At 48.9% G+C, this 19,245-nt stretch overlaps 1 protein-coding gene across 1 annotated transcript in view; it reads left to right on the forward strand.

Annotated features, from left to right (window-relative positions):
- Window positions 1-19,245, forward strand: part of PIGQ (phosphatidylinositol glycan anchor biosynthesis class Q) — a 33,992-nt gene that overhangs the window by 5,835 nt on the left and 8,912 nt on the right. The window contains exons 3-9 of the mRNA XM_074158569.1: window positions 2,676-2,807; window positions 4,001-4,121; window positions 9,675-9,801; window positions 11,576-11,729; window positions 15,438-15,549; window positions 17,655-17,735; window positions 18,707-18,821. Of these exons, the coding sequence (XP_074014670.1) occupies window positions 2,676-2,807; window positions 4,001-4,121; window positions 9,675-9,801; window positions 11,576-11,729; window positions 15,438-15,549; window positions 17,655-17,735; window positions 18,707-18,821 (842 nt within the window). The remainder of the gene's footprint in view (window positions 1-2,675; window positions 2,808-4,000; window positions 4,122-9,674; window positions 9,802-11,575; window positions 11,730-15,437; window positions 15,550-17,654; window positions 17,736-18,706; window positions 18,822-19,245) is intronic.

Raw genomic sequence — 19,245 nt, forward strand, 5'->3', positions numbered from 1 at the left:
GTGCAGAACCTGGCACTTGCCCTTGTTGAAACTCATGCCATTGATTTTGGCCCAATGATCCAATCTATCTAGGTCTCTCTGCAGAGCTTCCCTATCCTCCTGGGAATCAACACTCCTGCTTAACTTGGTGTCATCTGTGAACTTGCTGATGATACACCCTATGTCCTTGTCGAGATCATCAATAAAGACGTTAAACAGAAATGGTCCTAACACCGAGCCCTGAGGCACACCACTTGTGACCGGCCGCCAGCTGGATTTAAATCCATTGAGCACCACTCTTTGGAACCTTCCAGTCAGCCAGTGCTTGATCCAGCGGATCGTATGCTCATCCAGGCCGTGTGAAGCCAGTTTTTCCACGAGAATTGTATGGGGGACAGTATCGAATGCTTTTCGAAAGTCCAGGTATACAATATCAACAGCCTTTCCCTCGTCCAGTAATCTGGTTATCAATTAATCTGGTCTTCTTGATGTTAGATGGGAAAAAAAGAGAGTGAGTCGTAGCAGAGGCAAGCTCAGACCACTGATGTCTCTTGTGGGCCCATCCTGTTCAATCGAGATGTATTTACCCGTTGGGTTCAGATGTTTGGGGGTGCTCCAGGGGATGATGCTGGTTTGGAAATCATTCTCACTTGTGCAAGGGAGTTCCCCCTGGCCTTTCCTTTGGCACAGGGTACCCGGGGTATCCGATCGGTGGGTGACCCACAAGCCTCTGGCTTGGGGAGTTAGAGTGCAGCAGTGATTGGTGAGAGACGCATTGCTGGGAGAGGATGGGGAGATCATCAGCCCAGTGAGTGTTTCTCACTGGGCCCCAGAGCCCTTGCTCTATGCTTGAACTAAGATGGTTTGACCAGGAATTTTTCACCTTCAGTCATCTATACTTGACTGCCCAGGTACAGCCTTTCTCCTTCCCCTCCTTTGCATTCCACGCGCAATTCTCTGCTCTCACAAAGGTTTGCTGCCCCAGAATTTGTAACCACTGGGCTAGGACGTAATTGAAAGAGAAAACCCATCTGCACTTGTGCCTGCATGAATCTGCAAACCCCCAGGTCCTGGAGATCAGTCGCCCACCGTGTGTCCCTCCCCTGCACGGAGCACCTTAGCTGTCCCCTACTTCCAAGTCAGCTGAAGAATGGTGCACGCATTTGTCTCTGAGGTGGGAGGCTGTAACGCGGCGCTGAGTAACTCGGGGGCCTCAGTTTAAGAAGAATGATTCACAGCACACTGCCTGCATTGCAAACCCCGTCTATCTGAAATTTGAATGGGGAGGAGGAAGGGGGGAATCTCAGCATTCTGTTTTTTAAGCTGCAGGAAGGATGGTTGAAGTTGCTTAGGAGGATGGTGGCGTCGAAGGGGACCACAACCACAGTGAACCGAGGAGGATTTTGAACGAGCCGTACCCTTGTGGTTCGTGTAAAATGTCTAAACAGCAGCCGGAGCCCCACTCTGCCCGTCCCGCGTGTTACCCTGGGCAGTGCTGTGCTGCTGGCCGGCAGGCTGACGTCCTCCGGGTGAAATCTGGGGAAGGCATGGACATACTGCAGGGACATCTCCAGGCCACGCTCACTAACGATCCAAACAGCTGGACAATGTCAAAAGCGAAGCAGGATACCAGGAATAATTTTAGCGTTTGGAATGAATGTAAACTGAAGGAAGATGCCAAAACCGCAAGAGAGACTAGGTGAAGGAAGTGACTAAAAGTGAGTGTGGATTCCTGGACCTTGAATGAGAAACAGTGAAATCACCTTTGTGTACAGGAAAGAAGTGATCCAAATTATGTCCACATCAGAATTTATTCCCCACAACCAAACCAGTGCATTGTGTTGCTGTCCCACTACTGTGCGCTCTTTGCCCAGTGGGCATCCAGTGGTGTCACTTTAGACTACACAAATCGCCATCGTTCCTTCCTTTATAGGTTGCGTGGTGATAAAAGGAACTCCCAAAAATAATTGAGCATCATTTAGTACTTTTCTTCTGAGTCATAAAAAAAGAACCGTGTGAATATTGCCTCCCCTGCAAGCCTAATGTGGATGTTAACTTTGAAACCTAATTAAATGCTCAGTGTGATGTTATCTGCATAATGCCGGACACCCTTGGCAAGGCAGTGGAGAGAAGGTAGCAAGGAAGACCCTGAGAAAGGAATTTGGAAGTACTAAAGAAAAAAAAAAGGAAGAAAAGTGAAAGAAAAAGTGGGAAAAGGGGACAGGAACTGTGGGAGAGCACAGCAGTTTGTTACAGCACGCTCTCACTAGACGGAGATTAGTGATCAGTGACACTGGGGGTTGTGAAGCAGTTGCACCGTACAGTGGTACGCTGTAGACACCACTGCCTTGAGTCTGGTCTCCTGGAGCCTCGGAGCACCTTGCAAGGCTGGTGATGTATCCCAGAGCACAGGCTGGAGTCAGGGCTGCCTTCTGGCTTCCTTGGAAGAGCAAGACGCTTGGTTTTACAGAATGGAAATGAGGGGTTGGGTTATCTTTTAGATGTCTTGGTCTGGAAAGGCTGCCTTGATTCTGTTAACCTTAAAGAGAGTAGATAACATCTAATATTCTTTAATGGTAATATGTTGATGCCGTCTCTGGTTGCGCAGCCTTGGCTTTATGCTGAGTGCTGTGCGTGGCGTCGGTACGCTGTGTATGGCGAAAGCAAAAGGGGCCATTCCCGTGGTGTCTCCGCAGGGTGCTGAAGTTTTGGCCTTTGTCTTTCTTATGGAGCAAACTCTCCACTTGTGAGCAGCTGGGACACCGCCTGCAGCACCTCCAAGTCATCAGCAGCAACAAGAAGGCTCAAAACCAGACCCAGCTGATGAGGTATGGAGTACACATAAAGTCACGCATGTCTTTGCTCTGGCCCTGACTCCTCTGGGGAGCTCAAGCTGTGGATCCTCTCCCCACGCAGCGCTTACGGGGTCCTCGCTGCGCTGTGGCGTGTTGCCTTCCTTGCTCTGCTCCCTGCTGGTCTGCAGATCTTTGCACTCTGTTTATATTAATGATGCCTTTTGCCTGATATATGCCTTTTTCCCTAGCCTGGGAAAGGCAACCAGGCTATTGCCTGCAGAAAGCTTGTCCCACACCCATGTGTGTAGTACTTTGCTGTCACTACTCCCACAAGCTCATTGCTTCCACACACGCTGCTCTTAACCAAAAACTGCCATCAGTATTCAGCGGCACTTTCCATAAGAGCAGAACGCTTTAAGTGCTCTCCTCTTTCACCCACTCTTTGGGGGAATCTTTCTCGCGGTAACCGCGGAGCAGAGACTCCAACAGCAGCAACAAAGTCGGTGCAATAAAAGAAGCAAAGAGGCGGCACAGCGAGTGGAACGGGCAGAGGCAGAGATCTGAGACAGATACGGAATGCCCTGTGGCCATTACACCGCGGGTCTTGTTCTGTGTGGTTCTCTGATCCTGCAGTAATAGACTCCCAGGGAACACTTAAAATAGATTAGCAGATTTGAAGGCCAAAAGTAACCGTGATTGTTTAATCTGATTTCCCGAATAACTCACGTCATGGAATTTCATTCAGAAACTCGAGCAGTGAGGGGGCAGTTCAGCAGCCCTTCTGGGAACGTTTGTGTACCCAGAAACACGATTTATTACGTTGATTAGTCATTTAACTAAACCTCTCGGAGAGCCATCTGATCTCAACGTGGATATGCCAAGTGCTGGTGCCCTTTGTATTGGTAAATCCCCCTGAGTATATACATTATATATATCTCTCACACACACTTTGTGTAACATTCCTCTTTGTAGCTTCAGTGCCGCTCTTTCTCCCCATACTAAGGAAGGTTTTGTGGTGTGACAGGCTCCCAGTGAGCTCTGTGTTTGGCCACAGAAGCAGCAGCACACCAGTGAAAGTCAAAAGATCTCTGCACTGTGCCTCTAATTGTCCCGGTGTCCCCGGGACATGAAAGATTCTATGTAAGTGAAGCAGCCAATTGTCATTGAAACATCAAACGCTGTCCTTCCTTCTTCTCTAACGCTGTTTCTCTTTATCCCGTATGCAGGAAGGCCAACATCTTTGTCTCTCTGCTGATTGATGTGGCTCTGGGGATGCTGCTGATGTCCTGGCTGTACCGAAAGAACCGAATTGGTCACCTTGCTGACACCCTCATCCCCGTGGCTGATGTGAGTCTGGCCAAAGCCGTTTCTCTTTTACCGGCTGCGGGTATTGACCACCTCTTGATGTCTGGGGTAGTTACAAGGAGGCAATGCCTTAGACAAGGATTTCAGAGAGTCCTGTCTGAAGTCATGCAAATCAGGTCTCCTCAAGAACAGTGAAATCCTCAAATCCAACCTGCTGGGGCTGCTCCAAAGGAGCCCAGCTCCACTTTGCATGTGCAGTGAATAGTAATTAGATGTTTACCGGAGGGCTGCCCCAGCTCCTCAAGTAACTATTATGGCTTGGACGGAGCTCCGCAGCGGCAGGTTGAGTGGTTATCGAGCCAGAATGCTTTTATTCTCAAGTCAACAGGAAGTGTTCTCAAGTTGTTGCTATATGGGGTATTTGGGGGGAAAAAAAAAGCTGTAACCTGGGTTGAATCCGATAAACTGCTGAAAAGGCAGACTTGGTAAGGAGTGCAGCTGTGCTCGTGAAGAGAAATTTCATGGGGAAATCCAAAGGCGGTAGCTACTCAGGGCACAAACACCTGAAATCCTGTCTAAGAGCTCTGCTGTACGTTTGGTGAACTAGGAAAACTTGCTGTGTCCTGTGATTTTCTCCAACACATCTCCTCTTGCCCGCTAAGATCCTTTGGCATCAGCATAAATTAATGAAGAACAAGTATGACTCATACTATCCTGCTTTTCTGGTGGCTCATTTGAGGTGCAGTACTCCAAAGTATCTGTTCAGTGGCAGTAAGGAACATATAATGTACTTCAGAGGGTGGAGACCAGACTGATCTGAAATTAGCTCCATTTTAGGAGCTTCTGTGTCTTGGGAAAGCGTGTGCAGCCAAGGTTGAGCACTGCCACGCAGCTGCACAGCCTAATCCCTTCTCTGCCCACTTTCCTTTCATTTCTGGGAGAGAAGGCAGATCTTTCCATTGGTTTCTTTCTAACAGCTGGAGAACGTCCTCTCCTTGCTCTTTCTCTGACTTCTTGGTTGTGAGGAATTTTACTCTGATTAGAAACTTTCAGCAGCAATTTCTTTTTCCTACTTATCCTGTTTTTCCTTGAGAAGAGCTCACGTCTCCCTTGATGATGACCTGCATGGTCCATGTCTAACCTTTTAATTGTTACAAGCCACAGGTCTCTGATCATTTTTGCACATGCTGTGCTTTCAGAAAGTGTGTATGGAGTGTCCAGCAGAGCCGTGGGTCACTATTATTGCTATTTTTATTATCTTTCATAGTCAAACTTTTAAGAAGTCCATGCTCTAAGGATTGCTGCAGACACTATTCAGCAGCAGTGGTGGGGTAGAAAGGACCACGATTCTTGCAATGCTCTTGTATTTGAACTATACGCTAAAAATGTTTTTCTAAGTCTTATTTCTAAGGCTTTTCCCTTACAGATATTTCAGCTGGAGAAGTTAAAGTTCTCTAGAGCTCTCCCTATGGGATTACTGTAAGTGTCCAGCTCTCAGAAATCTTGATTTCTTAACAAGTCTGGAAGGAGGTGGCTTTTGGCAGCGTTCCTGTTTGCACAGGCGGCTCCAGGAGGGGTTCCATCTGCCCAGTGTCTTTGGCAGATGGACGCTCTCCGTGCTCAAGGTGTATCCAGTCCCGACTCCTGCCTTGGACAGGCTATTTGTGAGAGCTGCTCCTTCCTTCCTCTTTCAGTAATTTAGCTTGTCTGCCGCTCAACTTACGCACCATAGTGTCGGCTATTTTCTCCATGTCTCCTACACGCGTGGACTTCGTCACCCTGCTATCGCCAAGAGCTGGTTGCTTGCTTTCCTGGAAGTGTGAGCTCCTCCTCGCATGGGTGGCCTGGTTGTCGGTGCCTTTCTTCTCTGCCGCTCCGAGCTTATCAGTTCAGGCCACTTGCAACTCCTCTTACTTCCCAGCCTTACTTTCTTCTTTCAAACATACTAGATTGTGGACATAAAATCATTTGGAGTCCTTTTACTGCCTTCGGTGGGCATTGATTTATATGCATTATGTGCAGGCCTTAAAAAATGCAGATCTGAGCGATCCCAAAATATCCCAATGACTTCAGCACGTGGTATGAGAGCCAGCACCACTTCTTTTCCAGCATGACAGCAAAATCTCCCCGTAGCCGTTCAGCAGTAGGTTTCCTCTTTGCCGCTGAGTGTCCATCTGGTACGCATTATTCCCATCACTTGGGCTTTCTCGAGTGCTTCTGTGTTGCCAAGTTCAGTAACGCAAACTCTCCCCTCTGCAGAATGAGCTACTTTTCCTTCCCCAGTGCTCCTTGCTCTTCTGCGTTTGATGTGATCTGATGATGGCATCGACCTTGCAGCTCTGTATCTGTTAGTAAATGGGCATCGTATATATTATTATAAGATTATTATATATACTAAGGTTATATACGTAACCTTATTTTAACCTTACTGATTTGATTGATTTTAATATTGACAAACCTTATATAACATATAACCTTAGTGGTTCGATTGATTGATTTTAATACTGACAAAATAGTGGCTGTGTGGGGACTGGCTGCAGTGCTCATTTTTTTTCCCTAGCAAACATCTCTCTGGAAGGCAGCAGATGCAGGTGGGTTATTCTGGCTTTCACCAACTGCCGGGGTCACGCGCTCAGCCCGCTGACGGGAGGATCAGGACATGTTCCCAAGCCACCGCTCGTCATCCCCTGATATAATGGTTCTCACATCAGCACTTCGCTGGCAATTGTTGATGATGCCCAGGACATCATTGACTGCAGCTCCCACTTTCACAGCTTGATGAGCTGCGCTGGCCTGACGGTAATAACAAGTTGCTTTTGTCAGTAAATGAGGCAGATGTGATTCAGAGACACCTAGGGAGGAACTGGCGAGAAGCTGTGTGCAATATGAAGGACTGATTTTTTTGGAGCAGGCTTTCAAATCCAGGAATGGAAAATGTGAATAATCTTCGCTCTGTAGGTGCCCTCACAACTCCTACCCTCCTCCTTCCTCTCTATCCCACCAGGCTTCCCAGTGGTTGTCCTTGTTTTCGCCTTCCACAAGACAGCCTTCTTTTAAAAATACCCGATTCAAAGCGCTACATTTGTCTGTTTTAAGAAGAACTGCTTAGAAACCATCTTCTTTTCTTTTTTCTCCTTCACCTCTTTCATCCTTGCTGATGTCTCTTTTTCTTAAGCTGTAATCTCTTTGAAACAGTTAAATATTTATCAGAGATCGTGCCTCCAAAAATATTGCTGGGGCTTAGAGATAATTGGATGTAAGTTCCTATTCCGTCATGTCCTGCTAATCCATAAAGCAAGCAAGCAGAGAGGACACTTCCTGGGAAATATTCTTAGATCTTCACTTGTAAAATAGTATAATTTAGAGCCCCAACCGTCTGCAACAGACACAGGGTCTGGTAGGGGTGTCTGGTGGGGGGTGCTTTGGCTCTGCTTGCTCTGACTTGCACTAGAAGCTCTGCTCGGGTAGTTTGCATCGTGCTTCCCGGTGCAGCGCGCTGTGTGTCCTTCTCCGTCCCCGTCACATCCCCACAGACCCTCTGCATGTGGAGACTGGAAAGAAGAGCATGACAGGAAAGAAAATATTTCAGCAGTGGCCTCATCTAAACCATGTTAACTTTAGTCTCCGGGTTGGTAACGTCCCGACACCCCTTTATGAAACACTCCCAATTCACCGTGTCTTATTTATTAATCCTGGCCACATTCGGCAGTTGTGACCGCAACGGGAGAATTCACCCAGTCACCTTTTCTGCTTCTGCTTGCTATTGATCAGTCCTAAAATATCTGGCTGGAAAACAACCTGCAAGGTGATGCCTTAGGAGTGGGTTTTGAAATGCCTTGCCCGACTGAATAGCAGCCAGGGAGGGCACCTCCCCAGGGCTACGTGCCCCTGTCAGAATTCAGTAGCCCCTCTGGGACCGGCAGCCTCCAGAAGTATTCAGCGCTGAAAGCGCCTTGCTGAAGGACTGCTTTCAAGCATTTAAATATTTCATTAAAATCCCCAAATGCTTTTTCTAAGTTACCAATCCAACGCTTTAAATATTAAAACCAGTCTATTTTAAAGCAGCTAACACTTGTGAGCCACAGAGGTAAGATCCACGGGTTCAAATCAGTTCTGACTTACGGTGAGACAGGGGGGAAATGAATGGAATAAAAGGGCAATCCTTTCGGTTAAGTTGAAGATGGAGCCCTTAATTTTGCCCTGACATTAAAAGTGAATGCTTACAAATTTTTTTTTGCAAGGATCCTGTTGGTTAAGAAATAAAATGGACTCATTCCTTGGAAATAATTTTCCCTTAGGGAAACTATCCATATGGATGATGGGGAAAGTAGGCTGCAGTGCCTCGGCTTTAGGTGACGTCTCAATTCTTCTACGCATGCACCATTTGCAGTGCAATTCCCTTGCATGGATTTGACTGTAAGTGGGATTTTTGGAGGTAGAAGGGCTTTACTCACAATCTCTGGTCGTGCGGGACAGCGTGAGAGGTCCCTTCTCCCAGGTGTGCTCCCCACCCCTTTGCTGGAGCTTACCACTCTCAGCTACCTCGATTCACAGCCTGGTACGTGGACTTCACCACTGGTTTCAGCTTAGTGAGTAGGTCAAACTACTGAGGGGAAGATGATCTGCCCTGTCAACTGCAAGGAGGACCTTCAGCAAGAGAGAAAATCAGGAAATACCATTGGCCTAGGATTAAATCACCAGAAATCATGCTCAGTGTTTCGGGGACAAGCTCCGTTAGCCTTTTTTTCTCAATGATTCAGAGGGCTTCTTTTTTTGCTGGGATGCCATGGGTATCTCCCCATAAAGCTTGCAGAGAAACATAGAATCATAGAATCATCAAATGGTTTGGGTTGGAAGGGACCTTAAAGGCACCTCCCACCAGATCAGGTTGCTCCAAGCCCCCTCCAACCTGGCCTTGAAGCCCTCCAGGGATGGGGCAGCCACAGCTTCTCTGGGCAACCTGGGCCAGGCTCTCACCACCCTCGGCAAGATCAGTGCTATATATCGTGGTTAATCCTGCCAAGTATGCCACAGAGTATCAAGAAAGTTTGTTTATGTATGAAATACATTTATATACTTGTGTTTTCTACCCTGCAGTAAACTCATAGGGGTTATTTGTTTGTGAAAATTCACTTTTTTTGCCCGTGAGTGCATTGCCATCTTCCCCCTTTTAAAATCCTAACAGCCTTCCCCATAGTTAATTACTTGCTCGGTTCTGACTTTTCAGTTGACTGTCTAAAAAGTCAATTTGTGCACCTGCGTTTGCCACCTATCTCAAGACCTCTCGTTACACCGAGAAGTCACACTCTGTGAGTCTACCAGAGGTGGCCGTAAACAAGCACTGGGTTCGTGTTCCCAGCGCTGAGACCGTTTAAGCGGTTCAGCTTCCTCTCTGCCATTACATTTGGATTCAATAACGAGGCGATAAAGGTGCATTTCTGATTTAACTAGTTGCCTAAGTAGTAGTTTGGATTTTTTTTTCTTTGGTTTGAAGGGTGTGATGAGAATACTTTGCGGGGGGTGGCATGTAGAGCGCACTGGAGCTGTTCGATGTGGTAGCAGTGTTTTATCTCAGGTGCTTCCATGTGTTTGTAGCACGTCGCTGAAGAACTCCAGGACCTGCTCCAGTGGCTAATGGGAGCGCCAGCTGGACTGAAAATGAACCGAGCTTTGGATCAGGTTTTGGGCCGCTTCTTCCTTTACCACATCCATCTTTGGATTAGTAAGTGCAATTGTTTAACTTTTCAGCCTCCCTTTTCATCTCTTGCCTGCCGAGTGTTTAATGTTTGCCTAGAGGTGAATGATGAATCCAAATGCACTGCCGCAAGTACAGACTTGTCTGTGAGTCTTCCTTCTGTGGGAACTCAGGCCGAAGTTGGATTCCCACACAAGGAAGTCATGCATATTAAATAAAGCACTTGTATCGATGCGTTGCAAGAAGTGCAGTCCACGAGACAGCTTGCTTTCTTGGTGCCGTTAGTGGTGAGCGTGCAGGGGAAGGTGTTAGGTCTTCATAGGCTTTCGTAGTTTTTGCCATGTGAGAGGCAGCTGATAGGACAGGGACGAGAGGTGTGCTCTCGGGGTGCGAATGTGGCTGGAGAGCTGCCTGGCAGAAAAGGACCTGGGGGTGTTGGTCGCCTGTTGGCTGAACATGAGCCAGCAGTGTGCCCAGGTGGCCAAAAAGGCCAACAGCATCCTGGCCTGTATCAAGAACAGTGTGGTGAGTAGGACCCGAGAGGTGATCATCCCCCTGTACTTGGCACTGGTGAGACCCCACCTCGAGGGCTGTGTCCAGTTTTGGGCCCCCTACCACAGGAAAGACATTGAGGTGCTGGAGCAGGTCCAGAGAAGGGCAACGAAGCTGGTGAGGGGTCTGGAGCACAAGTCTTACGAGGAGAGGCTGAGGGAGCTGGGGTTGTTCAGTCTGGGGAAGAGGAGACTGAGGGGAGACCTTATCGCTCTCTACAACTACCTGAAAGGAGGCTGTAGAGAGGCGGGGGTCGGTCTCTTCTCCCAAGTTACAGATGATAGGACAAGGGGTAATGGCCTCAAGTTCCGCCAGGGGAAGTTCAGGTTAGATATTAGGAAATATTTCTTTACTGAAAGGGTTATCAGGCATTGGAATGGGCTGCCCAGGGAGGTGGTTGAGGCACCATCCCTGGAGGTATTCAAGAGAGGAGTTGACATGGTGCTCGGGCATATGGATTAGTGTTGGGTGGTGTGGTGGTGTGTGTGTGGGTTGTGTGTGGTGTGTTGTGTGTGTGTGGTTTTGTTTGTTTGTTTTTTTTTTCCATTGGTTGGACTAGATGATCTTAAAGGGTCCCTTCCAACCTAGGTGATTCTGTGATTCTGTGAATGTCAACCCTGTCCTCTCACTGACTTCACCTTAGTGCAATTTTAGTATTTCAAGTCCCTCCTTAAAATAACACTCCCCTGCTATCCTTGATAAGTGTCTTGATGAAGGAGGGCAGTCACGATGGACGTGAACTCCTTAGTTATTATACTGATGTCCTTTGCTCACCCATCAAGTATGGTCTCGTTTCTGTGACTTTGCTCCACTTTAGTGATGAGAAAGACTGTGTACCTCCACACTGGTTTATTTTACCAAAGCCATATGGGGTGGCTTTTGTGGGAATAGCAAGGAAAGGGGAATGGTTGCAGTAAAGGTTGGTGTGTGCAGCTAAAAATGTAATTAGGAACCCGCACACAAATCTAGAAAAGGAGTCACTTGTGGAAGAAGGTGACTGCTCTGTTCAAGCTAAGCATGTCCTCTCTTCCTCGCAGAGCTGCCACACCTGGACAGAAACCTGGGGGCAAAGAGAGTTTTTATTGGTCCTCCTGTAGAGAAAATGGCATCTAAAGGAGTGTTCCAGTTTCAATTCCATGTTTTCATGGCTATTTCTGGAGCAATGTTCTGGGGTGGTGGGAATCAGTCTTTTGGGGCTGTCAATGGGAAGGTGTCTCCGTCAATACTGACACTCTGCAATGTCCTCTAGGCTACATTCACCTGATGTCCCCATTCATTGAGATGATCCTCTGGTACGTGGGGCTGTCGGCTTGTCTGGGCCTGACCGTGGCTCTCTGCATCCTCTCTGACATCATTGCGCTTCTCACCTTCCACATCTACTGCTTCTATGTCTACGGAGCCAGGTGAGTTGATCTCTCTTGGCTGGGTCTTGGGGCTCTTTGGAGAGAAGGACCACTGAACACTCCTTAATTTGTGGAGCGTTCAGTCCTGGTGTAGTTCTCTTGAATTCACCGTTTAGCCCGCAATTAATTTATCCCATTCTTTTATGCATGTAGAAATGATGGCCACAGTACTACAAGCAACTCATCTTTCAGTTCTCCCACGTTTAAATATTTATTTATTTATTGTGGTAAAATGAAAAAAACAAAAAAAAACAAAAAAACAACTGCATGACAGGCAGAGGACAAAAAAGCAGTTCACCCCATCCCTTTGATTCAACCTTATAGTTCTCCTTCCAGTTGCACCCTACCCAGTGGTTTTGAGGGGAACTGGAGGAGACGAGGAGGAAAGGAGAACCCTTGTACTTCTGGAGAAGCCCCAAAATCCTTTCCTGTGCCCTGCTTCTGAGGTTCTTGTCTGCATCGTGGAGCACAGATGGCAGGTTTGGGGTTACAGCATGGGTGTGACACCATTCTGGTGGCATTGTCTGGACCTACCGGAGGATCTCATGGGCTTTGGGACATGTCTGGAGCATGTCGGGGTTACTGAGCAAACGGTGCCCACCAGTGTGGTCTGTTCCTGCCCTGCGTTAACATGTGCTGCAGCAAGGAGTCACAGAGGCACTGGAGAATAGCTGCTCCTGCCAGGGAGGTGAGAGACAAGGTAATAAATAAAGAAACTTTTAGCTTATAAAGTACAGAATGGTCGTCGTTCCTCTCCAGGCTGTGAGCAGAGGGCGGTACATTGCAAACAACAGAAGACATTTATTTTGTGCTGGCAGCCCAGAAAGCCCCCTGCACCCTGGGCTGCATCCCCAGCAGCGTGGCCAGCAGGGAGAGGGGGGGGATTCTGCCCCTCTGCTCCACTCTGGGGAGACCCCCCCGCAGTGCTGCCTCCAGCTCTGGGGCCACCAACAGCAGAAGGACACGGAGCTGTTGGAGCGGGGCCAGAGGAGGCCACGGAGATGCTGGGAGGGCTGGAGCCCCTCTGCTGGGAGGACAGGCTGAGAGAGTTGGGGGGGTTCAGCCTGGAGAAGAGAAGGCTCCGGGGAGACCTCAGAGCCCCTTCCAGTCCCTCAAGGGGCTCCAGGAAAGCTGGGGAGGGACTCTGGATGAGGGAGGGGAGCCCTAGGAGGAGGGGGAAGGGTTTGACACTGAAAGAGGGGAGATTGAGCTGAGATGTGGGGAAGAACTTCTTTGCTGTGAGGGTGGTGAGAGCCTGGCCCAGGTTGCCCAGAGAAGCTGTGGCTGCCCCATCCCTGGAGGGGTTCAAGGCCAGGTTGGAGGGGGCTTGGAGCAACCTGGTGTGGTGGGAGGTGTCCCTGCCCAGGGCAGGGGGTGGCACTGGGTGATCTTTAAGGTCCCTTCCAACCCAAACCATTCTATGATGCTATGAAATTGTAGAACTTTAGTTATGGGTAGTTTAGGGAATGGTTGGAAATACTGAGATGTGATTTATGAATCCTGTCTGTTGTGAGCACAGGGCTGACACCTGGAATCAGTAATGTCAGTTACGGGGAGTCTCTTCCCAGCACCTCTAATTACTGGAATTTCTCTTTTGGTCTGTGAGGAGTGGAATCGCTCCTCCTAATTGTGCAGACTGGGAACAGGGAAAGCATTTTCTCAGCTGATTGCTTTTCCCCTGTGAGCTGCAGGGAGCCCGTCTGAACCCTCGGCTGTTTGTTACAAGTACAGAGCAGCTATATCTTATCTCGCCGCTGGCACCAACTGCCCCCGCTGTGCCAGGTGTTCCCGTGGAGAGTCGGGAAGGGATGGCAGTCACCCACATCGCAAGAGCCACCGCAGCGCCTGGCGTTCCTGCAGCTGGGGGAAGGATTTGCTGGTTCAGGTGCTGGTGGAGCCTGAGATCCCCTTCTGAAACAAAGCACCCGGTGAAACGAGAGCGGTCAAATGCCTGCAGGCAGCTGGGGAAGGTTGGGCTGCAGCAGGAACACCTGCCTGGTGACATGTCAGGGTGCCCAGGGCAGCGTGTGGCCTTAGAGCAATGGGGCAGGTGGGGACCAGCAACCTGGAGGGGTTGTCCTGGGCCCCCTCCTGCCCAGGCATTAGTGTGCCGAGCTGTGCCTGCAGGCTGGGGCACCCTGCCAGTTCCTTGAAGCAGTTGGTGTTCCTCAAACCAGGCTCTTCTCTTGGATAAGGCTCATACCTCTGCTTTTACAACACTGCCTTGAAATCCGAGCAGCCTCCGTGCCTTAACTGGGCTGGTTAACCAGTCTGGCTTCTGGAGCTCAGGCTTTCTCAGGCTCCCCCACAGATTGTTTGTGTCCCCTTTTTTTTACATCCCTGTATGTTGGGCACTGCTGCCCAGGGCTCTTTGTGCCTCTTCTCCATCCCAGGGGCTCTTTCTTCCTCTGTGTTACTCTATAGATGTCTGTTTCCCACCCCTTATCACACCAAGCTTCTCTCACCGTTGCCATTTTTTCTGGGAGGGAAGAAGCTCCAAGTGTCGTAGCACCAAGTTACAAAAGCCCAAGGAGAGGATGCGTTAGGGGTGCCACCAGCCACTTAGTTGATCTGTTCCCACTCTTATGGATGTTTGAAGCTGTGGTTGACTAAAGAAGGTGCAGGGACTCCAGTCCTCCCCCTTGTCTCTCTGTGCTTGTGGGGGCAAAAGGGAATTGTATTGACACGAGTGTCAGGAGTAAGACCTTGGAGGCTCCTGCGGTGGAAGTGGGGTGAAGCGAGGGGAACAGAGCAGATCTGAACTGCAGAGACAGAGGTGAGCTCAGGGGAATAAGCTTGCTGTTTCTTTTTCTCAGTGATTCAGAGGGCTTCTTTTTCACTGGGATGCCATGGGTGTCTCTCCATGAAGCCTGCAGAGAAGCATAGAATCGTAGAATCACTGAATGGTTTGGGTTGGAAGGAACCTTAAAGATCACCCAGTGCCACCCCCTGCCCTGGGCAGGGACACCTCCCACCAGACCAGGTTGCTCCAAGCCCCCTCCAACCTGGCCTTGAAGCCCTCCAGGGATGGGGCAGCCACAGCTTCTCTGGGCAACCTGGGCCAGGCTCTCACCACCCTCACACCAAAGAAGTTCTTCCCCACATCTCATCTCCATCTCCCCTCTTTCAGTGTCAAACCCTTCCCCCTCCTCCTGTGGCTCCCCTCCCTGATCCAGAGTCCCTCCCCAGCTTTGCTGGAGCCCCTTGAGGGACTGGAAGGGGCTCGAAGGTCTCCCCGGAGCCTTCTCTTCTCCAGGCTGAACCCCCCAACTCTCTCAGCCTGTCCTCCCAGCAGAGGGGCTCCAGCCCTCCCAGCATCTCCGTGGCCTCTTCTGGCTCCACTCCAACAGGGACAGTGGTGGCATGGGGCTGGCGATGGCTGCTGCTCATAGGGGCCACCCTCCAGCGGCACTTGCCACATCCCCTTCATCCATAGGAGCAGAAATCAAGAGCATGGCATAGCATGGCTGTTGCCCTCCAGTGGTCCAGAGCTGTCTGCAGTTGCCTGCTTTGCCCGTGCCAGGGACCAGCCCAAATACCCAGCAATTAGTATTTTATCTGCGTCATTCCCTGGGTTGTTTTCTTTTGCCACCCGGAGTTGTGTGGCGTCAGTGAGCGAGTGGGCGCAGAGGTGCAATGATGACAGCTGGTTTGTGTTGAAGCTTGGGAGCTCACAGTTCTGATGCACATCGTTTTCTCTTTGCCCAGGCTCTACTGCCTCAAGATTTACGGTCTGTCATCTCTCTGGCGCTTGTTCCGTGGGAAGAAGTGGAACGTCCTCCGGCAGCGGGTGGATTCCTGCTCCTATGACTTGGACCAGGTAGTGCTGCAGGGCCCGGGGCTCTCTGTAGGATGCTTCCCATGGGCAATACGATCCTATCCTGCTTCATAGAATCGTCTAGAATCAGAATCATCTAGGTTGGATGGAACCTTTAAGATCACCGTGTCCAACCATAACATTCAGCTAATATTGAGACAGAAGCTACGGGAGGCTTTGTGGCGGCCAGAACAAGTCATGGTGCAGCTGTCTGCATCCATGGCTCTTAGATGATAGATTTTAAGTTAAAAAATTTCCATAGTAATAAACAAACTGAAATTTAGACCAGAAATGGAAGGGTTTGGTTCCAGGTGATGTTTCTGAGCTTGACATAGGAGATGCGGGTATTTCAGTGATGCGGTTCACTTGCAGAGAGCTTTCCCTCCCACGCCTGGGAGCAGATATTGTTTTACCTCTCTAGAAGAGGAAATCGGTAAGGCACTGGCAAGTCAGTTCACTCCAGATTCTTCGCTTCCAAGTTCACCCCTTCATTTTTCTGCCGGAGGGGGCCTGACTCTGGCAAGCGCTGAACACCTCCGAGGCACCCCGGTGAGCTTCTTCGGTGGGTGCCACAGATGCTGGCAGCTCCTGGAGCCGGGGAGCGGGGATGGAGGAGGGAGGCGATGGAAAAAGTGGTGCCCAGCAGTGTTGCCACAGTAACAGCCGTGCCAGCATTTCTATTAAAAGGCCCTGTTTCATTCACGTTGTGCTGGAGCCCGGCCCACACGCTCTCACTCAAGCGGCAGAGGCAGGTTTTTTTATCAAATGCTGCAAGCTCTTTTTAATTTCTGTAATGCCACGCAGAAATTCAGCACAGCCCGAACCACTCCACGCCGGCAGTTGCAAACATCACTAAAATAATACCATAATATTCGGTAACTTCCAGGGCTCTCCAGTGCAACAGATAACCCTGAGCTTCTCACACCACGGTGGAGGAGCTGTTTTGGGGTTTCTTTGGTGATGGAAAAGTAAGTGCCTCTGTGCCAGGAAGACAATTTGCATCAGGGCTCGGTCCCTGTGTACTTTGAGAAGAATTGGTTTGGCACTTCAGGCTTCATCCTGCTGCTCCGGAGACCGGTGGGAATAATGTTGTTGGCCTGGGTGGGAAGAGACATTCTAAACAGACCTCAAATGACTTTTGGAGATGTTAAGCAACTGCAGTGGAGTGACAGAGGAGGGAGAAGCAACTGCTGCAAAGAGAATGAGTTGGGTTATGATCTATTTCTGGTTACGTGGGTAAGGCTGGGATGTCGATCCACCTCTGACAGGACCGTCTGGGTTATTTTCTTTCATAATATACCATGGCCATCATCTCTCTTGGCAGAAATGGCAGTGTCCTGTCTTCCTGTGGCCTCTGTGTTCTGGAAGCGGTGACTGAAAACTGAAGAGTCAGATCCCTATTTGTCATAAATCTGCATTTCTCCCAGTTGGAATTATTTAGGCTTACGCCAACTGGGCTGGCCCAGAATAAAAATAACTTTTTCTGTGGGCAGTGGAGCTAATGACACCTGCTTCCCTATGGATTTTTCTCCTTCGTTCTCTGAATATTGCTTCCCCTGCCCCAGTGACTCCAGCTTCTTTCTCTCAGCCAGTTTCCCAGTGAGCACGAGGCTGAAGTCCAGCGGCTGCAGTGACCAGTCGGCTGCTGCTGCTGGGAATGTTTATCAACCAGATTTTGTCAGCTTTTCCCCAGTTGCTAGTTCTGCTAAAACATGGAGGAATAATAATACTTCTCGATTCTCTACAAAATTCCCTACCAAATTTCTACTTCTTTGTACCCTTCCACCTTTTCCTGGTAAAAACTGACCAACGGCTTTAAAACTTGCGGGGATGGGATTGTCTGTAAAGGAAAAAATGCTGTCGGGATCCAGCTTATTTATCTTTCCAAAGATACTGCTATAATAAGGAGCCTTCTAAAAAGGCCCAATGAGAGAAGAAGTACTGGAAATATTCAAGGTGACAGCATTATTCACATAGGGAGTGAAAAAACATGTTAAGGAATCTTGCAAACTTTCCTTGTCTCACAGTTTCCTATGCTTTTTTTTTTTATTATTATTTTACTTTATTTTGCCATTGCTCTGCTAATGATTGTTTCTTTTTTTCCCTAGTTATTTATTGGCACTTTGCTATTTACGATCCTGCTGTTCCTCCTGCCTACGACTGCGCTGTATTATTTGGTGTTTACCCTGGTAAGATTTAACCCTTGAAGTTATTCATATACTGTCTTCTGAGATATTAAAAGAAGGTTTCTTAGTCATTTATTGTCATCCACAAAGAAAATATGAATTTGTCTCACACAGCCTGTCCGGGCTGAGCAAGTGGAATTCAGGATACGTGTTTGTGTTTCTCCAAAGGGAATTCCCAGCAAATCCCAGTCAGCGGCACAAGCTGTTCCCCTCTCTTTCACTCGGAAATAATTTTTTTTCATCTTTCCATCCCACGCCTGGGGTGACGGCCCCTCTAGTTTCATCCAAAACTCTTTTTTTCAGGAAACGAACTTGCTGTGTTAAATGCTTTCAGCCGGGCTTTGCTCGGAGGGTTGGACTTGTTTAGTTTTCTTTTCTTCCCCCAGTATGACCAGTCCTCTCTGGGGCCTGCCTGCAGCAAAGTTTTCCGCAGACAGTGGCCATTGCATAGTTTCAATGTCTTTTTTGAGCCCTCTCTTTTCAGATGAGCTTGGCGGCAAAAATAATGCAGCCTGACAAAAGGAGGTGCTTTAATCAGGGGACAGAAAACACTGAGCACGAAGTTCATTTCTGACCGCTTTGCGCTTGCTTAGATGCTCTACTTGGGGTTTCTCCAGGCAGAAATAAGTTACTTCACTGCTGGAGAAAGAAAAATTTACATTCACTGGTACACAGTGATGGATTTTACTAGAAATGGAAGCCCAAATTCTCCCTTTTAGACCATGGAGGCTGAAAATGGAATCACTCTCCTGTCCTGGCAGGTCCAGGAACTACATCTCAGTTACACCCTTGAGCCAAGATTGTCGAGGAACCTCACGCGGCGTCTGGATGCCCAGCACTTCTAGACGTCACACCCACTTTGGGAGGCTTTAGTTTAGCACACCCTGATGTCAGATTGCAGATGGGCTCGACAATTTGCGAGTGTTGCGTCTCCTGTTTCTCTGAGATTTTCTTATTGAACTGTTTCTCCGTAGCTCCGTTTGCTGGTGGTGATTGTGCAAGGCCTGATACACTTGCTGGTTGACCTGATTGACTCCCTGCCTCTTTACTCAATCCTCCTTCGGCTCTGCAGATCCTACAGACTGGCCGGTAAGTCCTTCAGCACTGCACGTGCAGAAGAAGTTCAAGGAGTTTGCATTATGCGTTTAATTTTGATGCGGTGAGTGCTTCTGAATAGAACAACGCAGGGGAGGCAGGAAAGAACCCAAGGCTGGAGTTGTGCAGTTGTCCATACTTGTAACTAATTGCCGCAAGGAGCAGGAGCAGGATGTCGATGGGAAGAAATGTGATGCTGAAGGAGAATCAGGAGCGCCTTTACAAAGCCTGTGGCAACTAAAAGTGACATCCAAACAAGCACCATATAAATGAGTTCATCTTTTGATTCCAGTTCTAGTTTAAAGAAGCTGTTGGCCTTGGGGGTTTGGGCTCTGAAACAGGAGAGATTACAGAAATTACAAAAATACTTGGAAAATCTGCTGTTCCAAAGGGCAGGATCTACGGTGGCTGTGACTCA

This window comes from Numenius arquata, chromosome 14, assembly GCF_964106895.1.
Source record: "Numenius arquata chromosome 14, bNumArq3.hap1.1, whole genome shotgun sequence".
Classification (NCBI taxonomy): Eukaryota; Metazoa; Chordata; class Aves; order Charadriiformes; family Scolopacidae; genus Numenius; species Numenius arquata.